The sequence below is a fragment of the Ctenocephalides felis genome, unplaced genomic scaffold (genome assembly GCF_003426905.1).
Source record: "Ctenocephalides felis isolate EL2017-DRISC unplaced genomic scaffold, ASM342690v1 CF-g0.4_SCAFFOLD_01886, whole genome shotgun sequence".
Lineage (NCBI taxonomy): Eukaryota > Metazoa > Arthropoda > Insecta > Siphonaptera > Pulicidae > Ctenocephalides > Ctenocephalides felis.
Window position 1 is genome coordinate 165,057,432 of NW_020538040.1, and position 22,261 is coordinate 165,079,692.

The following is a 22,261-nucleotide window of genomic DNA, read 5'->3' on the forward strand; positions in this document are numbered from 1 at the left end:
AAACATTTTTTAAATTTTAGAATTTTAAAGTAAAAGTTTGATTAAATTGCACACTATCTAAAAGACAATATTAAGAGCTTAAACTTTCAGAGAATTGTTTTTTATCAATTTGAATCCATTTGAGTCCTTGGGAGCAAGGAAATCCGAAAATGTCCATATTAAGGACCACCCTAATATACACAAATATATTTTTTATACTATTAGACTATAACATTATTAATTTTATTTTTAGTTCAATTTTTCTAAAAATGTCTATTTTACTGGAAAGATGATTTTATACATGTAAACAGATAGTTATATAAAGTTTTATAAACGAGTTCGCCTTGTTGTTAAGAGCAATTTTTCATATATAGGAACATGTTTTTTTATAATATTAAATTACAGTAGTTTTAAGCCCTAGACTAATTTTGCTTCAGGTGCACTCAGTTTCACCATAAAAAATTTTATACGCGTAAAAAGATACAGAGTTGTGCCTTGCAGTTGTGTGAACTTTTTCATATATGTTCTTCAATGAATTCCGTATCTCTTTCTTTACTTATTATTTGTTTGGATAAAGTGCGTTTTTGGAGATAAATAAATGTTTTAATATATCTTTTTATTTGACTTCTACATTAATTTGATGTGTCGTTGTTTCACTCTGTGCTATATTACAACTATGCGACTTAAGCTTGGATTTGGCTTATACGCACATACATGTCGCTTGCAATGTGTTCGATGTTATATTACGTATTGTTCAACAGATTATTGTAATTGAATGTGTTTAAAGTGTAGAAGATGGATTTTACACACATTTTTCAGGTCTTAAGAGATGTAATGCCATATGCAAGAATCGTCAAAACTCATAAATAAATAAATTGAATGTTATAAATTAATTCTTGAGGCTAGTTCTCGGATAAAATAGACTGTGACATTCGGTTTTTATGGAAGCACTATGTTACGCTCCTATATTCATTAAAATTTGTAGTAAAAACTATACTATGTTAAAATGGTATGTGCAGTTAAGCGTTTTAGATATAAAAACAAATTTCAAATTCAAACGCTATATTTAGAATCGACAAATATCATCTAAATCCAGAAAAGACATAAATTACCAAAACAATAAGTCAAACCAATTGTCGATCAATGACATTTAGAATCTACAAAAATATTACAGTTACTATATCTACAGTTCTTTTTTAAATTCGGCGACATCCGAGTGGGAAAGGTCAATAAAAGACAATAATATTATATATTGCAGTCGTCGTCAAATGGTTCAGAAATGGGCGAAAAAAGGTAATATTACCAGATGCGCAGTAGCTGTGTCCGCCACTTTGGGATTAGTCAGTCCCCATCTCATGTAGGATAGGTATGGAGGATTCGATGCACAAAATCTCAGGTGTCGTCAAATACATATTGTCATCCCCCCACTGGCTCTTTGTCTATATATACAAGTCCAGAAAAAGCACATACTAAACACGTATTTAAACAACATCTTACCTATACCTATACACCTGAGATAATTCATATTTCAATAATGATCATTATGTATCATAAAAGCATCTTTCTAATATTTCCTTGATAACACATACGTGAAGTTAGGTTTTATGTATAAAACGCTTAATCGCACAGAAAATATATAGAATTTTGACTGTTTTACTACGAATTTATATGAAAAAAGTCGCGAAACATGACGTTGCCATAACAACGCTGTTACGGTTTATTTTATCCGAAAATTGGCTCCTAATTTTACCTGTTGCATTTTTATACGTCTGAAATTGTAAGTGGTAATCAACAAAGCTGAATTTATTCCAAAACAATTCATTTGACCATATTTGTATATCATTCATTCATACTCTATCAGAATTCTTTTTTTATAAAAGAACGTAATTACTACAATTAGTTTAGTATTTCAATTATATTCGCATGTATGCTGTTTTATCAGCATTGACATTATTATTTATTCATATGACCTTTTACTAGAACCGATGACGCTTTTTGTTTTGGTAAAAGCTTCATATATTATTTGTAAATCGCATTCATATACATTTTCAATTAATCAGAATGCGAAAATATTATACGACAACGGGTTTTAATATATATTGAATTTAAAAAACAATACACGATTTTTGAATCGTATAATCATGGATATTTTGCTGCAATGATTATTATAGAAATATGAATTTTCTCATGTGTATATATAGGTAGGATGTTGTTTAAATACGTATTTAGTATGTGCTTTATATGGACTTGTTTATAGGACAAAATAATATATAATATTGTTGTCCTTTATTAAATTTATCGAATTTAATAACAAACTGTAGGTATAGTAACTGTAATATTTTTGCAGATTCTAAATATCATTGCTCGACAATTAGTTTCACTTAGTTTTTGCAATTTATGCATTTTCAGGATTTTGATGAGATTTGTTAATTCTATATATTAATTTGTTTTATTAAAATAGCGATTTTTTTATTTTTTAAGTATTACTGCTATATTATAAGATAGATTGAAAACAGCTGATTTTCCATTATTATAATGTGCTATCCAATAACTAATTCAACACATATAAAAATTTATCCGAAAAATATTGTGTGACTGAAGACAGAAATTTATTTAAAATTCTGTGAAATATTTTTATTTTTTTTATTTTCTATTTTATTTACAGCTGTTCTCTTTTTGTATAGCGAAGAAAAAGCGTTCACACATACCAGACTAGGTCTTTTGTCTGGGTATGTCGAGCTCAATGCCTCGTGGATATAATGCCGAATAAAAACTCCGCTTATTTCTTGATTCTTGTTCTCATGAAAACCGCATAGGCATAAGGCGTGGGAGAGGCTCTAGAATTCTTAAATTTCCACTCTCAAACTTTTGTCCTAATTGGCTCCATTCGCTAGTTATCTTTTCGAAGATCTCAAGTTTGTTTGGTAACGAACAATGTTTTAACCCTTTCAATTCGGATGCCGCCGCTTCGGCGGCAAAATTCATATAAATCTCGGAACTAGCGAGTGGAAAGGGTTAATACTGCGTATGCAATTCTGCTAATGTTTGTCATGAATTCAGCAGAGTTATGAATGCCAAAAATTACGTTTTCCAAAAATGTATTTCTAAAATGTTTTTTTTTTGAAAAAAGTTTTTTTTTCAAAAATTATTACTATAAGATAAAATTGTGGTCAGATTACATCATTCTGCACTTTACTTCTAAATTATATGGCCCTATGAAAATATTAAAAGTTGCATTTGCAAATGTGAAACTCTCATTCATAGTGATAACAGTTGATTTTGTTACCTGAATGGACACCTGTTATTTTTTTACCAAAATATAGATGAAAATATTTCAGTTAAATCTGAAATATGTCCTTTCAAATCCTACAAACTGTAATAAAAAAATCATATCCGATATTGCAATAGTGAGTATTCTATTCGGCTGATGCATTTTTAATATTTGTCGCAAATTCAGTGGGGTTTTGAACGCCATCGTACTTCCGAAGTTTGATTAATTAAACATTTGGCAAGCAAAAAATCAATATATCGAATAATAAAATAGATACTACTAATAAAATTAAAGTGTGCTTTGTGTGTGATATAAAAATAAAAATTAACTAATACTAAACCTATGTGATAATAATTGTTAACAGTTACTAAAATATAAACTAATAGATTGCAATTAATCTTGAAAAGCATGCAAATGCTTTATTTATATATTAAAAATTATTATTTAATTTGTATTATATTGTTATTAAAGTGTACAGAAACCAACATCAAGTCAAAATGGTACAATTAATTGTTGTAATCATGTTGTAACCATAGATAAGTATGGTTGTAACCATCATGAAAAATAAGAAAAAAACTATCCCCGTAAATTTTAACAATTATAGACGTTTAAAAATTATAGAGATTTGGTCAAACTGTTGAAAATACAAAATTATATACACATATTTGTCATGGTTCGATGAGGCATATAGTAACACTATTGAGTAAAATGGTTTGGCAAAAATTGGGTTACTTAAGGATCTTATTTTGTTTTACTCGTTCATTTTTAATATAGAGTCCGCGATTGTCGGCAACGTTCGCTCAGCAAGTGACGTCACAGCCTCTTCCATGTTTGAACACGAATTTTGCGCTCTACTAGCAGTCCATGTAGTATAAGGTCTATAGTTGTGGTTGCAAAACTTAAAAAAAATAACCATTATTAGCAATGAATAGATGATGCTTGTATGAAAGTTGGTATTAAATGTATAATGACATGAGTATTAAATATATACATCATATATAGAGACCAAGAGTATAATCAAAGTTAATAAATGAATAAGAAATCTGTGTGTGTTATTAGAGCAGATGCCCATAGTTCTCAAACTTCATGGTATATATTTTTTTCATAATGGTTACAACCAATCATGTCAACCCGATTTGGTTTGATGTTGAGTTCTGGGACACCCTATATGATTATATTATTAATTATGTTAGTGGTTTTGTCGCTTATATTATTTCGTTTTGTAAGGTTTTTGATTTTTATTTATTATCAGTTATTTTATTTCACTCTTAAATATTTATAGTTATAAGTACAATTTATTGTATTTTTAAATATATAAAAAAAATTCAAATTATTTTTAGAATTGAAAAATATATAAATGTGGCGAGATCGGTCGAATCTGTTATGAAAGGCATTTGGAAATCATAAAAAAATAAAATTAAATTAAAACTATTTTTATTAATAAATTCAAAATAATCTACGATTTCCATCTACTTTATTTTTTTAAATATATAACAAATAATTTTTTTTTAATTATTTCCATCGAACAAAATTGAAAAACATAATTTTCGTGACGAGTTGGGTTGAATCTGTTATGAAAGGCATCAGAAATCACAAAAAAAAAAAATTAAATCAAAACTATTTTTAATAATAAATCCAAAATGATCTATAATTGTTATCTATTTTATTTATTGAGACAGAAATTCAGTGATACATATATTATACACACACGCATATATTATAAAAAATAAAAATGAGTCAACTTTGGTGACAATTTGTCTTCCAACGTAGCGGAAACATAGTAAAGTAATAACGTAGATGGCGGCGACATTCTTTCATACATTTTGATAAATTGCATAAATGTGAACTTCATGCAAAATATGCTCTCGATGAATTGGCGCTTTACCTATAATACATTTTTATGCGAATAAATATATAGTCGTAGCTAATGGTAGCAGAAGGTGCTCTAGACATCACTTTTTAAAAAAATGATACAGACGACTTTTTATGAAAATGTTACTCGAAATATGTAATTTGATACAAAATGCGGTTTGCTATAATGACGGTTAGAAAAATAGTTTAAAAAACCAAAATGGTGTTTATAACGACTTTTGTTGTCATAAATATGAAACACAACACAACATATCATTTAAACATAGCTTATTAATATAAAAATATATAATAAAACATAATTTTTTAAGCAAAGTTAACAAAAAAATTAATAAGTGATTTTTTTTCTTGTGTTGAATTTTTTTCCCTTTTTCTTAAGTATTTTGTCTTAGTTAAGTTAGATTTTTCTTTATCTTTATCTTTATCAACCACATGTCACAACCGTACCCAACGCACACCGTTGAAAACATATCATCGTCATAAACTAATTGTTGATAATTAATTACTAATGTTCAACTTACAACAAAATAATAAACAAAGTGATCTACCTGTATACTAGTGACAGTTATTATTATTAAAAGAAATCGAGCAACAAAACTTTTTCTTGACTCTTTGAAAGTAAAACGGTCTACAGATCATGATAATTTAGGGCGTTGACTCGATTAAATAATGTAAACTTGTTCAAACAAACATACTTCATCGTTTTTGGATCGTTGGACCCTATCTCAATAGTCACTGAAAAATGAAAAGAACAAAACTAAACTACTGATGATAACATAAAATATTGTCGAAAATTTTGTGACTTCAATTATCAATTATCAATTATAAGAAATTAACGAACTTCTTATTTCACGTTTTACTTCAGAATTTCTGGCACATCTCAGCTGCTTTTTGGCAATAATAATGTAGACATTTCATTTTTCTTTTTCATAATCATGAATTTGTAATACATATTCTAATATTGTCTAGACTCATAAGTAAATTGAAATTTTTGAGAGATTACAGTTTTCATTTGTTTTCAATGCCAAACAATGTCTCAAATATTTTCAATGATAAGGGGTTTTTTGTTTTCTTTCAATATACTTCTCCTAAACGATTATTCGGATTTTGATGAATCTTTTCGAAGTTCGTTAAGGGATTTTTTTCATTTATTTCTACAATATCACTACATTTTTATAATCACATACATGCTAAAAAATTCGCTTAACGAACTTCAGCAAAATTCATCAAAATCCGAATAATCGTTTAGGAGAAGCATATTTACATACATTTTTACAGAAAAATTTTATATATAAGATATATAAGGTTGTCAAATATCTTCCTTCCGCCTTTTTGTATTATAAACCAAGAGCAAAAAAGTGGAAGGGAATATTTGACAACCTAATATTAACAAAGTTTAGTAATCGGACATAACATCAATAAAAAAACATGAATTTCTTTCAAAAATTTATTTTCATCTATACGTTTCGGCTATAATCCTAGCTTCATTCAGTGGAAATTAAAAATAAAATATATATATATATATATGTATATATATATATATATATATATATATATATATATATATACATATATACACGGTGGTCCTTAATACGGATATTTTCGAATATCGTTGCTCCCAAGGGCTCAAAAGGTTCCAAATTGACAAAAAACATTATCTGAAAGTTTTATCTCTTAATATTAACTTTTAGATAGTGCGCAATTCAATTAAACTTTACATGGAATAAGCACGGAAATAATTTTAGGAATAACTTAGAAAAATGAATTAAAAGTGAAAATTCGTGTCATTTTTAATTGAAAATTTGACGCTCTGAAAAAATTTTGAAACTTATGCTATTTTCATACAAAACTTTGATTGAATTGCGCTCTATTAAAAGACAATATTAAAAGCTAAAACTTTCAGACAATAGTTTTTTATCAATTTGGAACCATTTGAGACTTTAAGAGCAAGGAAATTCGAAATTTCGACATTAAGGATCACCCTAATATATATTAGATGGTATATTATATATGTACTTGGATTCAACTTGATTTTTGCGTTCTCCTTAAAAAAAGGACCCTGTTTTTTATGCGTGATGTAAAGTATGTATCGGATGCCTTTCATGTGATTCAGGCCTCCTCGTACACTTGGAAGCTACCCACCCGAGCGTGTATATCGAACACAAAGCAATTTTCGAAAACAATAGATATAGACGAAAACGAAGCGACTGATCTACTAAAACCGCTAAAATATTGTGCTCGAATCCCATTCAAATCCCCGTGGAATCTGTCCGTTTCTATCCACAGAGCAAGGCGGCGGATCGGGCACGAGGCCCTTCGGGCAACCGCTGTGTCTGCCGTTGGACGACGAGGTGGAGGAACCCGTTCAAGAACCGCCGAAGAAACCCGCACGCAATAGGAAATAAACCAGGAACTAGATATATAAAAATAAGTACTTAACAACGAATCTGTATAGGATACATTTTGTGTGTCTGCGTTAATTTAAGTGCGCCCGTTTAAATGCGAATATTAATTTAATTTATATGTAATAATTCGATCTGACGACTGAACGTAATCGATGACGATGGAGCATGTTTTGCGCTCTTATTTTTAATATTAAGATAGGATGTGATATTGCGCTTATGATTTTAAAAAATTCATAAATACAATATTTAAATAGTATAATTGAAGTAGTAAGGATTGCACAATCTGTATTAAAATTTTGGTCAATTTTGTCAATATTAGTACTTTAAGGGAGTATTCTGGTCTAGAGGCATGAATTTTATGCGATTTTCGAAAGGCCGTAAAAAGGGCAAATAATATTTTCACTATATTTTTTTACAAATTTTTAATTATTGGTTTGAGAATCTAGTCAAAAAATCTAATTTAACACTTTGCCGTCCGCACGTCTTGTAAAAATTTATTCACTTGGCGCCGGTAGTGCTAATTCGTTATCACTTTGCTTGTCCCCGCCCATTCTGAATATTATCGAAAAATTATAAATTTTTAGTTCTTACTAATGTTGAGGGGTGTAACTTTTTGTTATCTAAATTAAAACACCAACAGGATGGAAAGATTTCTGCCACTGGCCAAAGGAAGATACTGTGCTTATGACACCACTGTGGTGTCGCCGGCTGTTAAGCGCTAGTTCGCGCTCGACACCACTGTGGTGTCGCCGGACGGCATAGTGTTAAAAATGGTCATGAAGATTTAAAATCTAGAAGGTGATTGAGTAGTGGAGGATCTCAAAAAAATGGCACCTGACCATACCCATGATTCTTTTTCTTAATATAAATATATATATATATATATATATTTAGTTATATATTAAAATATTTGAGTAATTTTGATTTTGAAATATATATAAGACTAAATTAAATTAAAAAAATTTAGAAAATCATATCATCTTTATTATTTTCATACGTTTCGACATGCAATCTTATGTCATCTTCAGTGAAATGTAAATTGGTAAGTTCCTAGTTAACTGTTATTAATAATTACTAGGAACTTTCCAATTTACTTAAGGTGACCTAATATTTTATGTCGAAACGTACGTTAATAATAAAAATCATATAATTTGCTACAGTTTTTTAATTAATGTATTGCCCAAAAGATTTTGTCTCTTTGTTTCTCCGTCTCTCTCTTCCTCTCTCTCTGTTTCTCTCTCTCTCTAAAATATATATAAATATATATAAATATAAATATATATATAGAAGTTACAAACATGTTTTTTTACAAAATAGCGACTTTCTGAAAAAAAAATTACAACTGTTTTTGATATTCCCAATTGTTTTAAAAATGATGAAATTTGAAGATAAGCACTAAAACGAAGTCTATGAAAAACACAAAAAATTTGAGTAAATCGATACAGTAGAAGTTGAGAAATTGTGGGTATCGTATCAAAAAAGACAGTTTCGAGAAAAACGCGTTTAAGGAAGAAATCAGAGGAAGACTACCGTGTCAAATAGTTATATATCGAAAAATAACTTGAATTTTAAAATATCCTTTTGTACACATATTCTTGAATAGTTAATCTCTATAAAAAAATAGATTTAAAAAAAAAATAGACCAGAACATCCCCTTAATTACATTTGATTTGTACAGTAAGGTTAAGTCGTACTCTGTCTATATTTGGCAATTATCTCATAATTGTAAATTACATCATCTGATGCCATTTTATATATATTTGCGTAAGCAAACGTTTACGATTTTAGGTTATGTCATTAATTTTAATTTTAAACTTCAAAGAACTTTCAGCTTAAGTCGTACCTGTACAAAATTTTTTACTCGAGTCACTTTTCTACAACAGGTCTTATGGACTTGTTTTGGATATATACAAAAACATAATAAATAATTACAATATTCCAAAATTTTTGCTCAAATTGGAAAACAACAAGTGGGTGTAACCAATAACAATTGTACCTTCATGATCAGTTTAGTCTACATTTTTAGCACCCAGAGACTTAATAATTTTGTAAGGATATTCGTTACTTTTTGCGATTATTATTTTATTTTATCTGTTATAACTAAAGAAATGTCTATCTCATACAGAATTCCAGAAAGTTTTTCTAATAGTAGGTACGACTTAAGCAACTAGGCGTCTCAATCGTACCGGAAACACAATTTTTAAAAAAACTTAAAAGCTGTTTTTATCAAAAAGTAAATAAAATTTTAGTAATTCTTAATTGTAAATCAGCTAACTAAATGAAGATTCCACAAACTCCATAAAAAAAAATTTCAAATTAATTTTACTGAATATCTTAGGGGGTACGACTTAAGAAACCTTACCCCACATTATATAACGAAATTAAGAATTAAGGCTCATTAAACTTCTAATAGTTCATACAAAATTATTTTTTTTCAAAATACCATTTATTTATAAATTTTTCATATGAGATCAAAGCTTCGATAATAAATGTGGAGTTGATATTACAATTTGGTATGTGATTCTATTTCTAAAAATAGTTTCGATCAAAGTCAGAAAATTTGTTTGAAATATCAGAAAATTAAATTAGTTCAATATTTCTATGCAATTCTATTTTTAAAAATAGTTTCGATCAAAGTCAGAAAAATTGCTTTGATATATCACAAATTTAAATTTAGTTCAATATTTCTATTTCTAGTCATATCTATAAGTTATACGTAGCACACCACATATCAATTTAAATGTTTGCAACATAAAAGTTATATTGTTACCCTTCTATCATTTGATATAAAGTTTTCTTTAAAAACTTTATTTCTCAAACAGAGTACGCAAAAATAGAAAAAAATGTTTGTGTAACTCTATATACTTTGTGAAACTATTCATTTGGCTTTTCTTCTGAGTTGGATTTCATCAATATGGTATTTGCGAAAACTTTTGTTGGAAAGTTTGTTTGTTAAGAAGTTTTTTTTATCACTTGTTTTATGACCATCGATCTTTTGAATAAATCGGAATAATGATTAATTTGGTAAATGCGGTTAATTTATTTAGATATTAGGTTTTCAGTATTGTGAATTGAGCATAAGATTATTAATAAAATTTATTTTGATTGTAGATTTTTGCGTCTAATATTTTATCCGGTATATTTCTGAATATTTTGCTTCTAAAACCGTGATAAAACATTTTAGTTAAGGATGGAAGTTTTGGACCCTTTTAATTAGGAATTGTTTAGTTATACACAATTATACAATCAAACATAAATTTTGTTGAAAAAGCTTTAGTGATACTACTAGATTTAAATATTTTCTGGATGGAATGTATATTGGCTTAGACTTGAGGCGTGTTCAAATTTAAATTATTTTTTTCAGTTATTTACTCTTTGCGTGGTTTTAAGTTCAACGAAAATTTAAAAATTATTATTTAAATTAAGAAATAAAAAAATATAAATGATTATTACGCAGGAACTTATTAACACATGTGAAATTTGTGAGTACTTCTGTTTATAAAAGAAAAACTCGTATTTTGAGGTTATAAACTTTATAGCCACAACAATATTGAAAAGTTATTTAATATATATAAAATTCATTTGAGATTGAGATCAGCTACTCATAAGCTTATTATAATACTCACAAAATTCTTTTCTAGCTATTATTCATTAACTAAAAGTTCTAAAATTGATTTTGAAAACTTACTGAAACTCTGGTAACTTTTTTTTTGAAGACCTCTGTTTTATAGGTTTTGATGTTTTATTTTTTGATATGGCTTTATCGAATTTCTACTGCTTGATGATTGAATATGTTGTTTTTCTCAAAAATTACATTTGGACGTTATAATATTGTTTTATTTATTAGTATTTGAATCTAATTTATTTATAATTAATAGGATTCGTAGTTGTGTCATATTATGGTGGCAATTGTTAAAATTTGTTTGAAAAGTTTGAAAATTAAGTTATTCAAGTTATACTCTACATTTAATTTTTTTTTCTTCTTATGTGTATTTGAAGGTGTGCAAAAGACAAATGTTTATGTGTAATTTCTCGTACATTGTCTCAATATTCATAAAAAAAATAATTTTAGGCAATTCGAAACGAAATGTAGTTTATGTTAATATTTAATTGGCAATATATTATATTGTGTAAAGAAATTGTATCCTAATCTTACATTTTAATCTATTTAATTTATGTGTGTATTGACTTATATGCAATCGATGAGTATGAAAGATATTGAAAGTATTTGAAGTTGTAAATTTACTATAATAAAATATACGGAAATTGATTGTAGTTATCAATTCTGAAATAACTAATATTTGAACAGTAAATAATTTATTGCAAGGTTATAGATCAATTGATGTTTTTTGGCCAAAATTCAATAATATCGATAGAGTCTCCTGGATTTAATTTAATTAAATAAAAAATCAATGAAATATGACGTATATACTAAAATGGTATAAAAATTTATCTTTTGTTGCTAAGCAGTGCAAATTATAAAAACACTCACATTTATTAAATATAGTTAACTAATATTTACAACCAACTAACACAATTAAAATTTTCAAATACTAAATTAATATGTCCAACTAAATTAATTGATGATTGATGAAACTACTTATATTTTACATGTTTTACTGTTAGAAGTTTTTCAGGCTATTATATTTAAATCATACTCTTCTGAAAACAGGCGTTCATACTGAAAAGAAATTCGTTTAATTTAAAATTTCTCAGAAACTTTATTTTTTTGTAGATGAGCAATTTCCTGTTTTTCTTCTACAAACGACGAGACTTTTCCTACTTCTTGCGAATTAGTTTTTAAATTAGTATTATACGAAGATGTGATCATTCAAATATGAAATAGTTATTTTTACATTTCATTGCAAGTAGACATATAGACTTCATTTGAATTTCATTATTAACGATTCAAATCATTACTAATTGCAATAACTATTTTCAGATATATATAATATTCATTAATAATCGAATAATTCACTAATTAACTTAATATCTCAATATATTCAGTGCAGATCAAAGTTAATTAATGGAATCGTAATTCATTAATTAACTTAAAACATCTATATATTCAGAATAGATCAAAGTCAATTAGTAAAAACATATCACAAATTACTTTATTATATACATATATATATATATATATATATATATATATATATATATATATATATATATATAAGTAAAGAAACAAATTGGTAAAAAGATTGCCTTTTAATTAATCAGTTTAAGTAAGCTGCCAATTTTTATTAAATCTACTAACTAGTAATGTATTACATGTATTTATCTTTTATCAGCATTTTTTTTAAATACAACGTTTTTCAAAAAAAATCATTGCTTAAGCATTTTCTCTAGGTACGAAATACACGTGGTTTTTGATGAGGTTAATTTTAAATATCGCCAAAGGGGAGATAAAAGTCCATTTTTTTAAAAACGATACATTATTAAAAAAAACTTGTTGATGGACGGCTCCTTATTGGAATATATTATATAAAATTCTGAAAAGTATTAGTTTTTTTGAAAAATCTTAGAAGACATTTATTTTTTATAATTAGTTCTATCGAATTACACAACTGAGAGGGGTGGTGGCGGAGTCCAAATTGTTCTAACTTTTGAACTTGAGGGTGAGATGAACCTAATTCCAAAATTGCATGCAAATCGGAGCACAGTAAAAAAAATTCAGACTTAAAACGCTCCATTGACTGGAGTATTAGTCCTTAGTCGTTTATTTATTTCTGTACATGTATGTTCGAATGTGCGATAAAATCGTTTATCCTTAAATGGCTCGTCGACTTGCGTTCGAATAAGAATAATTCGTACGCACTATAAATACGTCCGTAACGCCAACCAATCCAATCGTTTAATCCAATTAAAATTCGTAATTAGTGGACAACACGCACTCGAAACGTAAACGCGTTCGTTAATCGCACAGGATAATGGCACTCCGATGCGACCACTGAAATTGCTCAGTTTTGTTAGCTTCGGATCAAATTAATTTAATCTAGGGACGCCAAATGAACCAATTCATTCGATCTGCTTGTGCGATTAACTACCTATGGCTATGGGTTTGGCTCACGTTATTCGACGAGAGCGAAAAAGGCAGAGCACACCTCAACCACACGACAAAATGAGGATATTTAGGATATTCTTGAAGTTAATCGTTGAGGATTTGGAACACAACGAAAGCGAATAAGATACATAATTTATAAGTTGCATACTTAAAAATTCAATTTTCATTACAGTTGTATTCGCTATTTGACTTTTTTTCAATTCTACTTGTGTTATGAACCGATTAGTTCTTAAGATGTATTATATGAAAAGCTCAAAATCTACCAAAACTAACTAACTCTGCTAAATAGTACTAAGGTGGCCATAGGTCTCGGTTTGGCCAGGACAGTCCCGGATTTTCCTCTTGCAGTCCAGTTGTTATAGTAAGTTTACCTCGGAATTCGAGATACCCAGCTGTAAGTCTGTAAATAAATACTTGTATATTGACACCCTAAAGTTGTCTCAGCACCTACATATGACATTGACACCCTAGTATATGTAGGTTTTGAGACAACTTTAGGGTGTCAGTATACAAGTATTTACACACTTAGAGCTGGGAAACTCGAGTTTCGAGATTTTTACCTAATTTAAGCTTAAATGACTGGACTATTGTGTTCCGGGTTTTTCTGAAAGCAATATCTGTCTTGGATTTAGATATTCTGTTCCGGGTTGTTCCGGGATTCCAGAAAGTATAGATATAAATTGAATATTTGTAATCACTTGATAATAAAATTACAACAATCCATCAAATATGTGATAATGTTATATACAACAAATGCAAAATTTCAAAAGCCGATTAAAATAGCTCCTCATATTAACACTTTCCACTCGCATGCCGCCGCTCTGGCGACATAATACATAATTCTTCTGCAATGTACGAGTGGAAAGAGTTATTAATTTCGTACTTGCATTTTCAATTTTACCAAAATTACCATAAATCATGAAAAATAAATATTTGAACGCCTTGCACAAGTGCTAATTTATACTAAATTTAATTATGAAGAAAAAATATATGATATAATATAGCATATGAAAGTTAAGATAATGAAGTCCTACTAAAAGTCAGTTATTCTGATTAAAAAAAACATTATATTTAATAAAAAAAAACTGATTCTAAATCATATTTAAGATATTGAGAATAAAGCTCAATGATCTTACTTATTGTTAGTTGAGATTTGAGTTGATGCTAATTTACAAAGTTTTAATATTTTTTGGTTTCGATAATGAATGAAGTGATAAGTAAAATTTTCAAACTTTTGAAAAATTAAAATGTTTGTAATTGTATAATTCTTGTTTGTTTTCATCTATTCCTGAAGATTATTCAAAATCCCCAAAATATAAAAAATATATATATTAGGGCGAGTTGACTTAAAGGTCACTTAGGCACATATGATTTTCGGATTCTAGGAATCCAAATAAGATACTTCTCTCAAGAAACCATACCTCTGATATGAGTTCTGGTGTTCCGTGCATTGACCCAATAAGAGTTAAATTTAAAAACCCTCTTAGGGGGAGTCCCAGGTGGTGAACCACGAGCATGGGTGGATAGGGTTTACAAAATTACTGGGGGTCGATCATACATTTGGACGCTATTGGGGCACTCTGAATGGGTCAAAATGAAAATTTTCAAATTTTAACCCGTAATTTTGAGTCAATACACGAGATATCAGAATTCATTTGAGAGATATAATTTCTTCAGCAAATTATCTTATTTTGATTCGAAATCCTTTGCCTCTGAGACTTTTTTTGACCCATACAAATCGACCCGCAATATTCTGTATTTTACTTTAATACTCTATATTATAAATACATTTTTGAAGATATTCTCTACAAAATCAACAAAAAATCCAAGATTATTTTTCCCATCTACTAATTAATTTATAGGTATTATAATTTACAGGTATTTGGTATATGCAGGTAAAAATATTATGAATTAATAAAAACCCAATCCCTAAATTAACATTTGCTTTTAGATTCACACGTGTCTGAAATACAATAGTATTTAGAGGCACCTAGATATATGAGAGATTAATATTAGATTAGAAAAAATTTATACTAATGTATATATACATCACATAAACTAATTTAAATAATTATTTTAACTAATGTGTGTATATCACATATACCTTAATACAAAAAGTAAAGTTAGAGTAGATCACTAAAAATAATCTACATAACCAGAATTACATTATAATACTAATAGCTGTGTACCACAATAATACATGTTGAAATGTTTAAATGTCTTTAAATTTTGTAATATTTGTGTTATAAATTTTGACATTTTGAATAACTTTTAATGTTTACTGTTAATGAAAAATATCGAGATACCAAAATTTATACCACAACAAATTTATTTGTTTTTGTTTGAAGCATAATCTAAAGATGTTCCTCATACATTTCATACAAAAATTAATTAACCCATATATAACATCAATACAAAAATATTTATATATATATATATATATATATATATATATATATATATATATTTACATAAACATTCAGAACAATATGTAATAATTGAATATTTCTAAAAGCTTCTCTTTTACATGCATGCCTATTTATGTGAAATATCACCTGCTCTATGAATTGTACTAAAATTAATTACATTTGTGCATGAAAATATTGTTGATTCATTTTACATTGTATAAAAACTTTAAAAAGCATGTTGGTGGTTCGTTTTGTACAATCAATTTGTAACATTCATTTGAAATCAAATCGATATTGTTGAACGAGTAAATTCAAACAAAATTAATTAAGAATGCACGTGTTACTCGGAAATTCAATTGGAAAATATTACTAATGTGTAATCGATACACTTTATTATGTTTTGTTGGGATATTGGTTGGAACACGTGTTGGAAATTAATTTTTACATTTTACTGACCGTAATAGTGTATTTTAAATTCATAGTACTTCTGGCATTATACGCAATTTTCACCTTTTCACAGTGCATATTTCAAACAAATACAATTCAAGGTAATAAATGAAATATGAATTTAAATAATTATTTAACTGGGTGTGTAATAAAATATATGAACTTGGTTTGGCATAAAAAATATGGACAAGTAAATTGTGATGCAATTGATTAGTTAAGGGGGCGTCCTATAATCACATGAGGATTTTAGGGGGATGGGGGGTTTGTCAAAAAATGACGAAAAGTTATGTGGGGGAGGAAGGGGTCTAGTTAGGTATCACGTATATTTACTTTACCTCATTTAAAATAAATCAAAAATTTTACGATTTTTTTATAAATTCAAAAAATTTGTTCGAAAAATTTTACGTAACTAAAAATACACGTGAAGTTTGGTAGGGGATTAGGGGGCTCTAATTTCAAATATCACTACGTATCACCATGGGGAAGGGAGTGTCCAAAAATCACGGAAAATTATTATTAATGTTATTAATGGACGCCGCCTAACTGTGATTGACGAGTATGCTCGTCATGAGTATAAAACAGTGACCGTTAGATAATTAATTATCAATTTTTGAGAAAAACAAAACATATTCTTACATTTCAACGTGTTTAGAATATTTCAAGCCTAAGAATATTTTTATGTCGAAATAAAACAAACCATTCAAAATACTGGCAGATTGAGATGATATTAAGCGTCCCGTTGTGCTGGTTGAAACAATTCGAGCGCTTTTATTTTAATACGTCTGCAACATATGCTTATTTCGAGCAAAAAAGTAAAATAGTAATACAATTTTTAATTTTCAAAAGTTAACCTTTTTTCACCCAATATTTTACTAGCGTAACTTTTTTTCTGACTGACGTATATATTTGTCATGACTCGATTTTGATGACGTACTTTTTGGGAGCTTACATTAATCGTGTTAAATTTTTTAAGGATTTTTGGACTCCCCTGCCCGTTCGTGATATTCAAAATTATCCCCCTCCCTCACCAAACATCACGTGTATTTTTAGTTACAAGAAAAAATAGTAAAATTTTTTATTTTTTTTGAAAATGTTTGGATTTAAAAAAAAAATAGGTAGAAAATAAATACACTATACCCCTCCCACCCCCACGTGATATTTTGTCTTTTTTTGTCAAACCCTTCCTCCCCCTAAAAACCTCACGTGATTAATGGACGCCCTCTTAAATAAAAGTAATGAATTTTACATACTTTAAATAATTCTGATGCATCAAATTTTAAATAATTCATTTTTGAAATAATTCAAAACCAGGTCTAAATTTTTAATTTCAATTATATTAGGGAAAACTGGGTACGGTTGTGTCAGGGTACGGTAGTGACAGTCGTTATTACAAATACACTGATTTTGAAATAAGGTCCAAATGGAGAAAGTTGAAGTATTTTTGTTCGAACAAGTTTTCATTATTGCATTTAGTCAGCGCCCTATATTAACATGATTTGTAGACCACTTTTAAATAGTCAATAGTAAGTTTTTTTGTTTGAATTATGTTAGTAATCTTCAAATTACCATTCAATTTACTTTTCTCTAATCTAACTGGTAAATCAACAAAATTGCAAAAAAGTGGCACAACCGTACCCAGTCACCCATACTACTTTTTTTAATAATTCATAATATTTTGCCTTGTGGGTTAATTATATTTTATTAACATCAGGTAAACTTTTGAGTCTTAAAACATCCATACTATGTAATATCATTATTACTTTTGAGACTGGACAACCATTTGATCAGGATAAATAAAATAAAAAATCTTCCAATCTTTTGTAAATATATCATACTCCAATTGATATTCTCAACTGTTGCACGTTGTTGATGTAAATTAAATTTAATAAACATAGCTATTTCGGGTCAGATTAGTTAAAAATTAATTATTTTGCCAACATATGACGTTGATGTAAAAACTTCATACTTGGATTGAAGTTCTTAACGCGTGCATATTGTCGATTTGAAGTTCAAATGAATAAACATATTTCATTGGCACTATTATAAATCCAAAATAATTATTAACATATAGTTTTCAATTTTTATCTATTTAGCACCACATTCTCCTCGTCGTCATAAACTGGATTTGAGAATGAAGTCACTGTCTTTGGACTCGCCAGAATCTTCTGAATTGCACGCCCAGAGACGAAGAATAACTCCTCCCAACAATAATAGCAGAATGAGCTGTAAGTTCGATTTTCACTTTTTTGCTCGATTAGTTTTTATTCACAAAATCAAGTTTTTTCTTTCTTTATACAAGAGCTCTGAAAAGTTGCGGTTTATAAATGCTTTTGATGAAACTTTTGTGGAGTGAATGGTAGAAACGTTGAATAATTTTTATGAAAGGAATATTTTTTTAACATTTTCTGTTATAGGTTTTTATGTTATAAATGTAAGGACGCAGAGATGGATATTTGAAGATATGTGTGTTTTATTGACATATTAATAGTTGATGGAAATTATTTTGTGAACTAACTTCAAACAATTAAAATTAATAAACGAATTAAAGTTTGAATTTTGCCTGAAATTTATTTGAAACAGTAGCTAATTATAAAAATAAGAAAATTAAACTAAACAATTTAATTCCTTGGACTGATTTAAATTTCTCGAACAGTAAGAATCAAGTAAGAATCAAATCATAAGTTTGAAACTTCAAAAATTTAAAAAAAATTGAAAATGTTTAGAATAATCAAAATTTTATATTTTTTATAATTTATTAAAAATAATTTTTAATAAAATAATTATTATTATCACAAAATAGTGCCTGACTGCACAGCAAATACTTAGCATTATGATAGTTTTTAGTGCCACTTTACATGCAAAATGCTACCTAACGTAGCCTTGCCATAACAAAAGTAATTTGAACAATGTTTCAGAAATATGTTAAATATTCTATATACAAATTAAATTTTTCGTGAACATCGTGTTTTTCAATTTTTTCTAATATTAGTTCGAAAATCTTGTTCTATTTATTTCGTTCCGCCATCTAACGTTGATGTTCATATAATATAGTGAGCGAAGACAAGAAAGGTTTATATATAGTAGTGAAATAGATATATTTTCACCATTTCACCTACTATTCATATTGTGATTATTGCTTTTATTTTTATGAAAATCATTGTTATTATAATATTATGGTCTGTATGCTGTAAATTGTACGTATACGTGCATGCCTCTTGTCTAGGCGTGAATATATCTCACATTTGGAGATTGTATTAATTTATACTATATATATATATATATATATATATATATATATATATATATATATATATATATATATATATGGTGAGATACGTCACCATTTTTCTAAAATTTGTCATCTGTCCTTTGTTACTCCATAGGCTGGGTATCCATCAGATAAATAGATACACTTTCTTATTTTTTATTTTAAAGGATTTTATGAAAAAACAGCAACATTTTTTTAAAATGCAGAAATAAAATTTTATGGGTGCATTTTTACAGAGATAACACTGTAGATAACCTTGATCTGGTATTTTGTCAGAATTATTCATTAGCAGAGTTGGAATAATTAATAATTTAACTTATCTATTATAAAATTGCTTTGTTTGCCTTTACTATTTACTATTATTTATTGTTTGCACCTTTACCAGGGTGTAGGTTCAGTTGGTCCTTTTTACCTCATCCAGGTCCTAGATTGTATAGAGGATTATACGGATTTATTATATGATTAATTCTCCAGTTTAGTAATGTAATCTAAGAAAAGATGTATGTACATATATAAGTATACATATATAAGTAAGTAGTAGTTTCTCAATAAACATTGATTTTTGTTTATATCTATGTATTTGTTGTTTTTAATAACATTATTCTTCATGCGAATTTTTGATTATCCGAATGCCTATTGACAACAATTAGTCCGGTTAATCGAGTTTTTGCCATTTGCCGTCTATCTTTTGATTGCTTCGACGACAGAATCAAGGTTATCGCTGGTTATACATCTTTTGCACTCTACTTTCAAATATAGTTGTAATAAAAATCTTAACTTTACTGATTTTTGAGATATTTGTGGTGGACCTTTTTACCTTTTTTTAGTATGGATGTTTTCGAACTTCCTTGCTCCCAGTGGCTCAAACGCTCAAAAAAAATTCTCTGAAACTGAAAGTATTAGCTCTTAATATTAATAACAGAGTAAGTCACTTTAGGATAGTCCAGCCAAAGTTTCTTGGTTTTTGTTCCTAAGAAAATACTAATTTTATGAAATATATCAAATTTTTGTTGTAAGTTATTTATTTATGATCAAATTAAGCAAATTCAATGTTAATCTCAAAATTTTGATTTACTTGTCACTAAGCTATGAATCTTTTCATATAAACTTTAGTTGGGGTTCAGACTATCTTAAAGATAATATCAAGAGCTAAAACTTTCAGAGAATTGTTTTTTATCAAGTTGGAAGCCTCTGGGAACAAGAAACTTTGAAAACTACCATATTAAGGACCACCCTAATATACATATATGTATATGCTACATTTGTGTGTAATTTTGGAAATATTATTAGACATTATTACCATTTTTGTGTATAGCCCCATCCAGCCCGAGCAACAAGCGCCTATTAGGCGCACGTGGCATGCGTACAGGTAGCGTAGACCTGCCCGACCAGGAGATGGAAAGGAGCCTCTCTTCGGCCAGCACTTCACCATGTCCGTCGCCGGTGAGATACGTCACAGTAGGTGCCGCACGCAAACGCATTTTTTTCTCATTTTAACGAATTTATTTTATAGTGCCAGCAAAAGTACTTGCAGCATTTCAAAAGCATGTACTTTCAAAGGTACTCTCCATGTATTTGCTCGCTTATAACAAAGTTAATTTTATAGACTAGCTAACTATATTTTTGCACGTTACTAGTAAAGGAAGTTGAAAAGTTTTCAAAATTTGAATAATGCATTCAAGCATTATATTTTATTATCAACGTAGTAAACTACTATGTTAATGCTGAAACTTTATTATTGCATCCTTAAAACTGCATTCAACTCGGTTCATTTTGTTTTACTTGTTTACGACATGGTCTATTTCTGTCTAAGGACCTACCTACCTACCAATGTACAATATTAAAATTATGAATGCTATATTTACAAATTGTCGCTTTTGCAGAAATTGTTTTTGCTAACATTTTGCTTATCTGCACATTATATATGATACTACTTAATCAGTCCATATTAAAATATGCTAATAACATATGATGATATTTTCTTAAAAACATAACTATAATAATAACTGGTAGTCTGCCCGAAGACAGGTCCATGATGTGGGAGTACCACATATCAATGATTCACATTCCCTTCCTTTTCTGTCATTCCCATTGCCACTTTTCCACCTTTTTTATACATTTTTTATGCGTTTTCCATTCCAAATTTTTGTTTCGTGGACCTGTCCTTCGGCTTTCAATTTTCTGTGCTTTCCCTCTTAATAACATATTCTAACTTATTTGTATTTTCTTAATAATATATCGTAATCAAATTTTAAAATTAATGATATCATTTTATACTAATTTACTTATAGAAACCCCATCGTTTGCTGCCAACTAATTTATACGCAGTGCTTTACAACTTTCAAGCTAGACATCAAGATGAACTTGATCTTCGTGCTGGGTATAAGGTAATTTATATGGATTAAATAGTTTATCATATATTGCTTCTAGCTATATTATTGTTGGATAAACAATAGCAATATTTTTTATATTATTGAATGTTTGAGTAAGTTCATCATTAGCTTTCCTTAGGGTAAGTTTGCATATCCTTACGTTTCAAGATCTTCT

At 28.3% G+C, this 22,261-nt stretch overlaps 1 protein-coding gene across 1 annotated transcript in view; it reads left to right on the plus strand.

Annotated features, from left to right (window-relative positions):
• The window catches only part of LOC113376188, a 332,376-nt gene extending 310,257 nt beyond the window's left edge, over window positions 1-22,119 (plus strand). The window contains exons 14-16 of the mRNA XM_026616105.1: window positions 18,540-18,671; window positions 21,030-21,157; window positions 22,006-22,119. Coding sequence (XP_026471890.1) covers window positions 18,540-18,671; window positions 21,030-21,157; window positions 22,006-22,119 — 374 coding nt within the window. The remainder of the gene's footprint in view (window positions 1-18,539; window positions 18,672-21,029; window positions 21,158-22,005) is intronic.
• The last annotated feature ends 142 nt before the right edge of the window (window positions 22,120-22,261 follow it).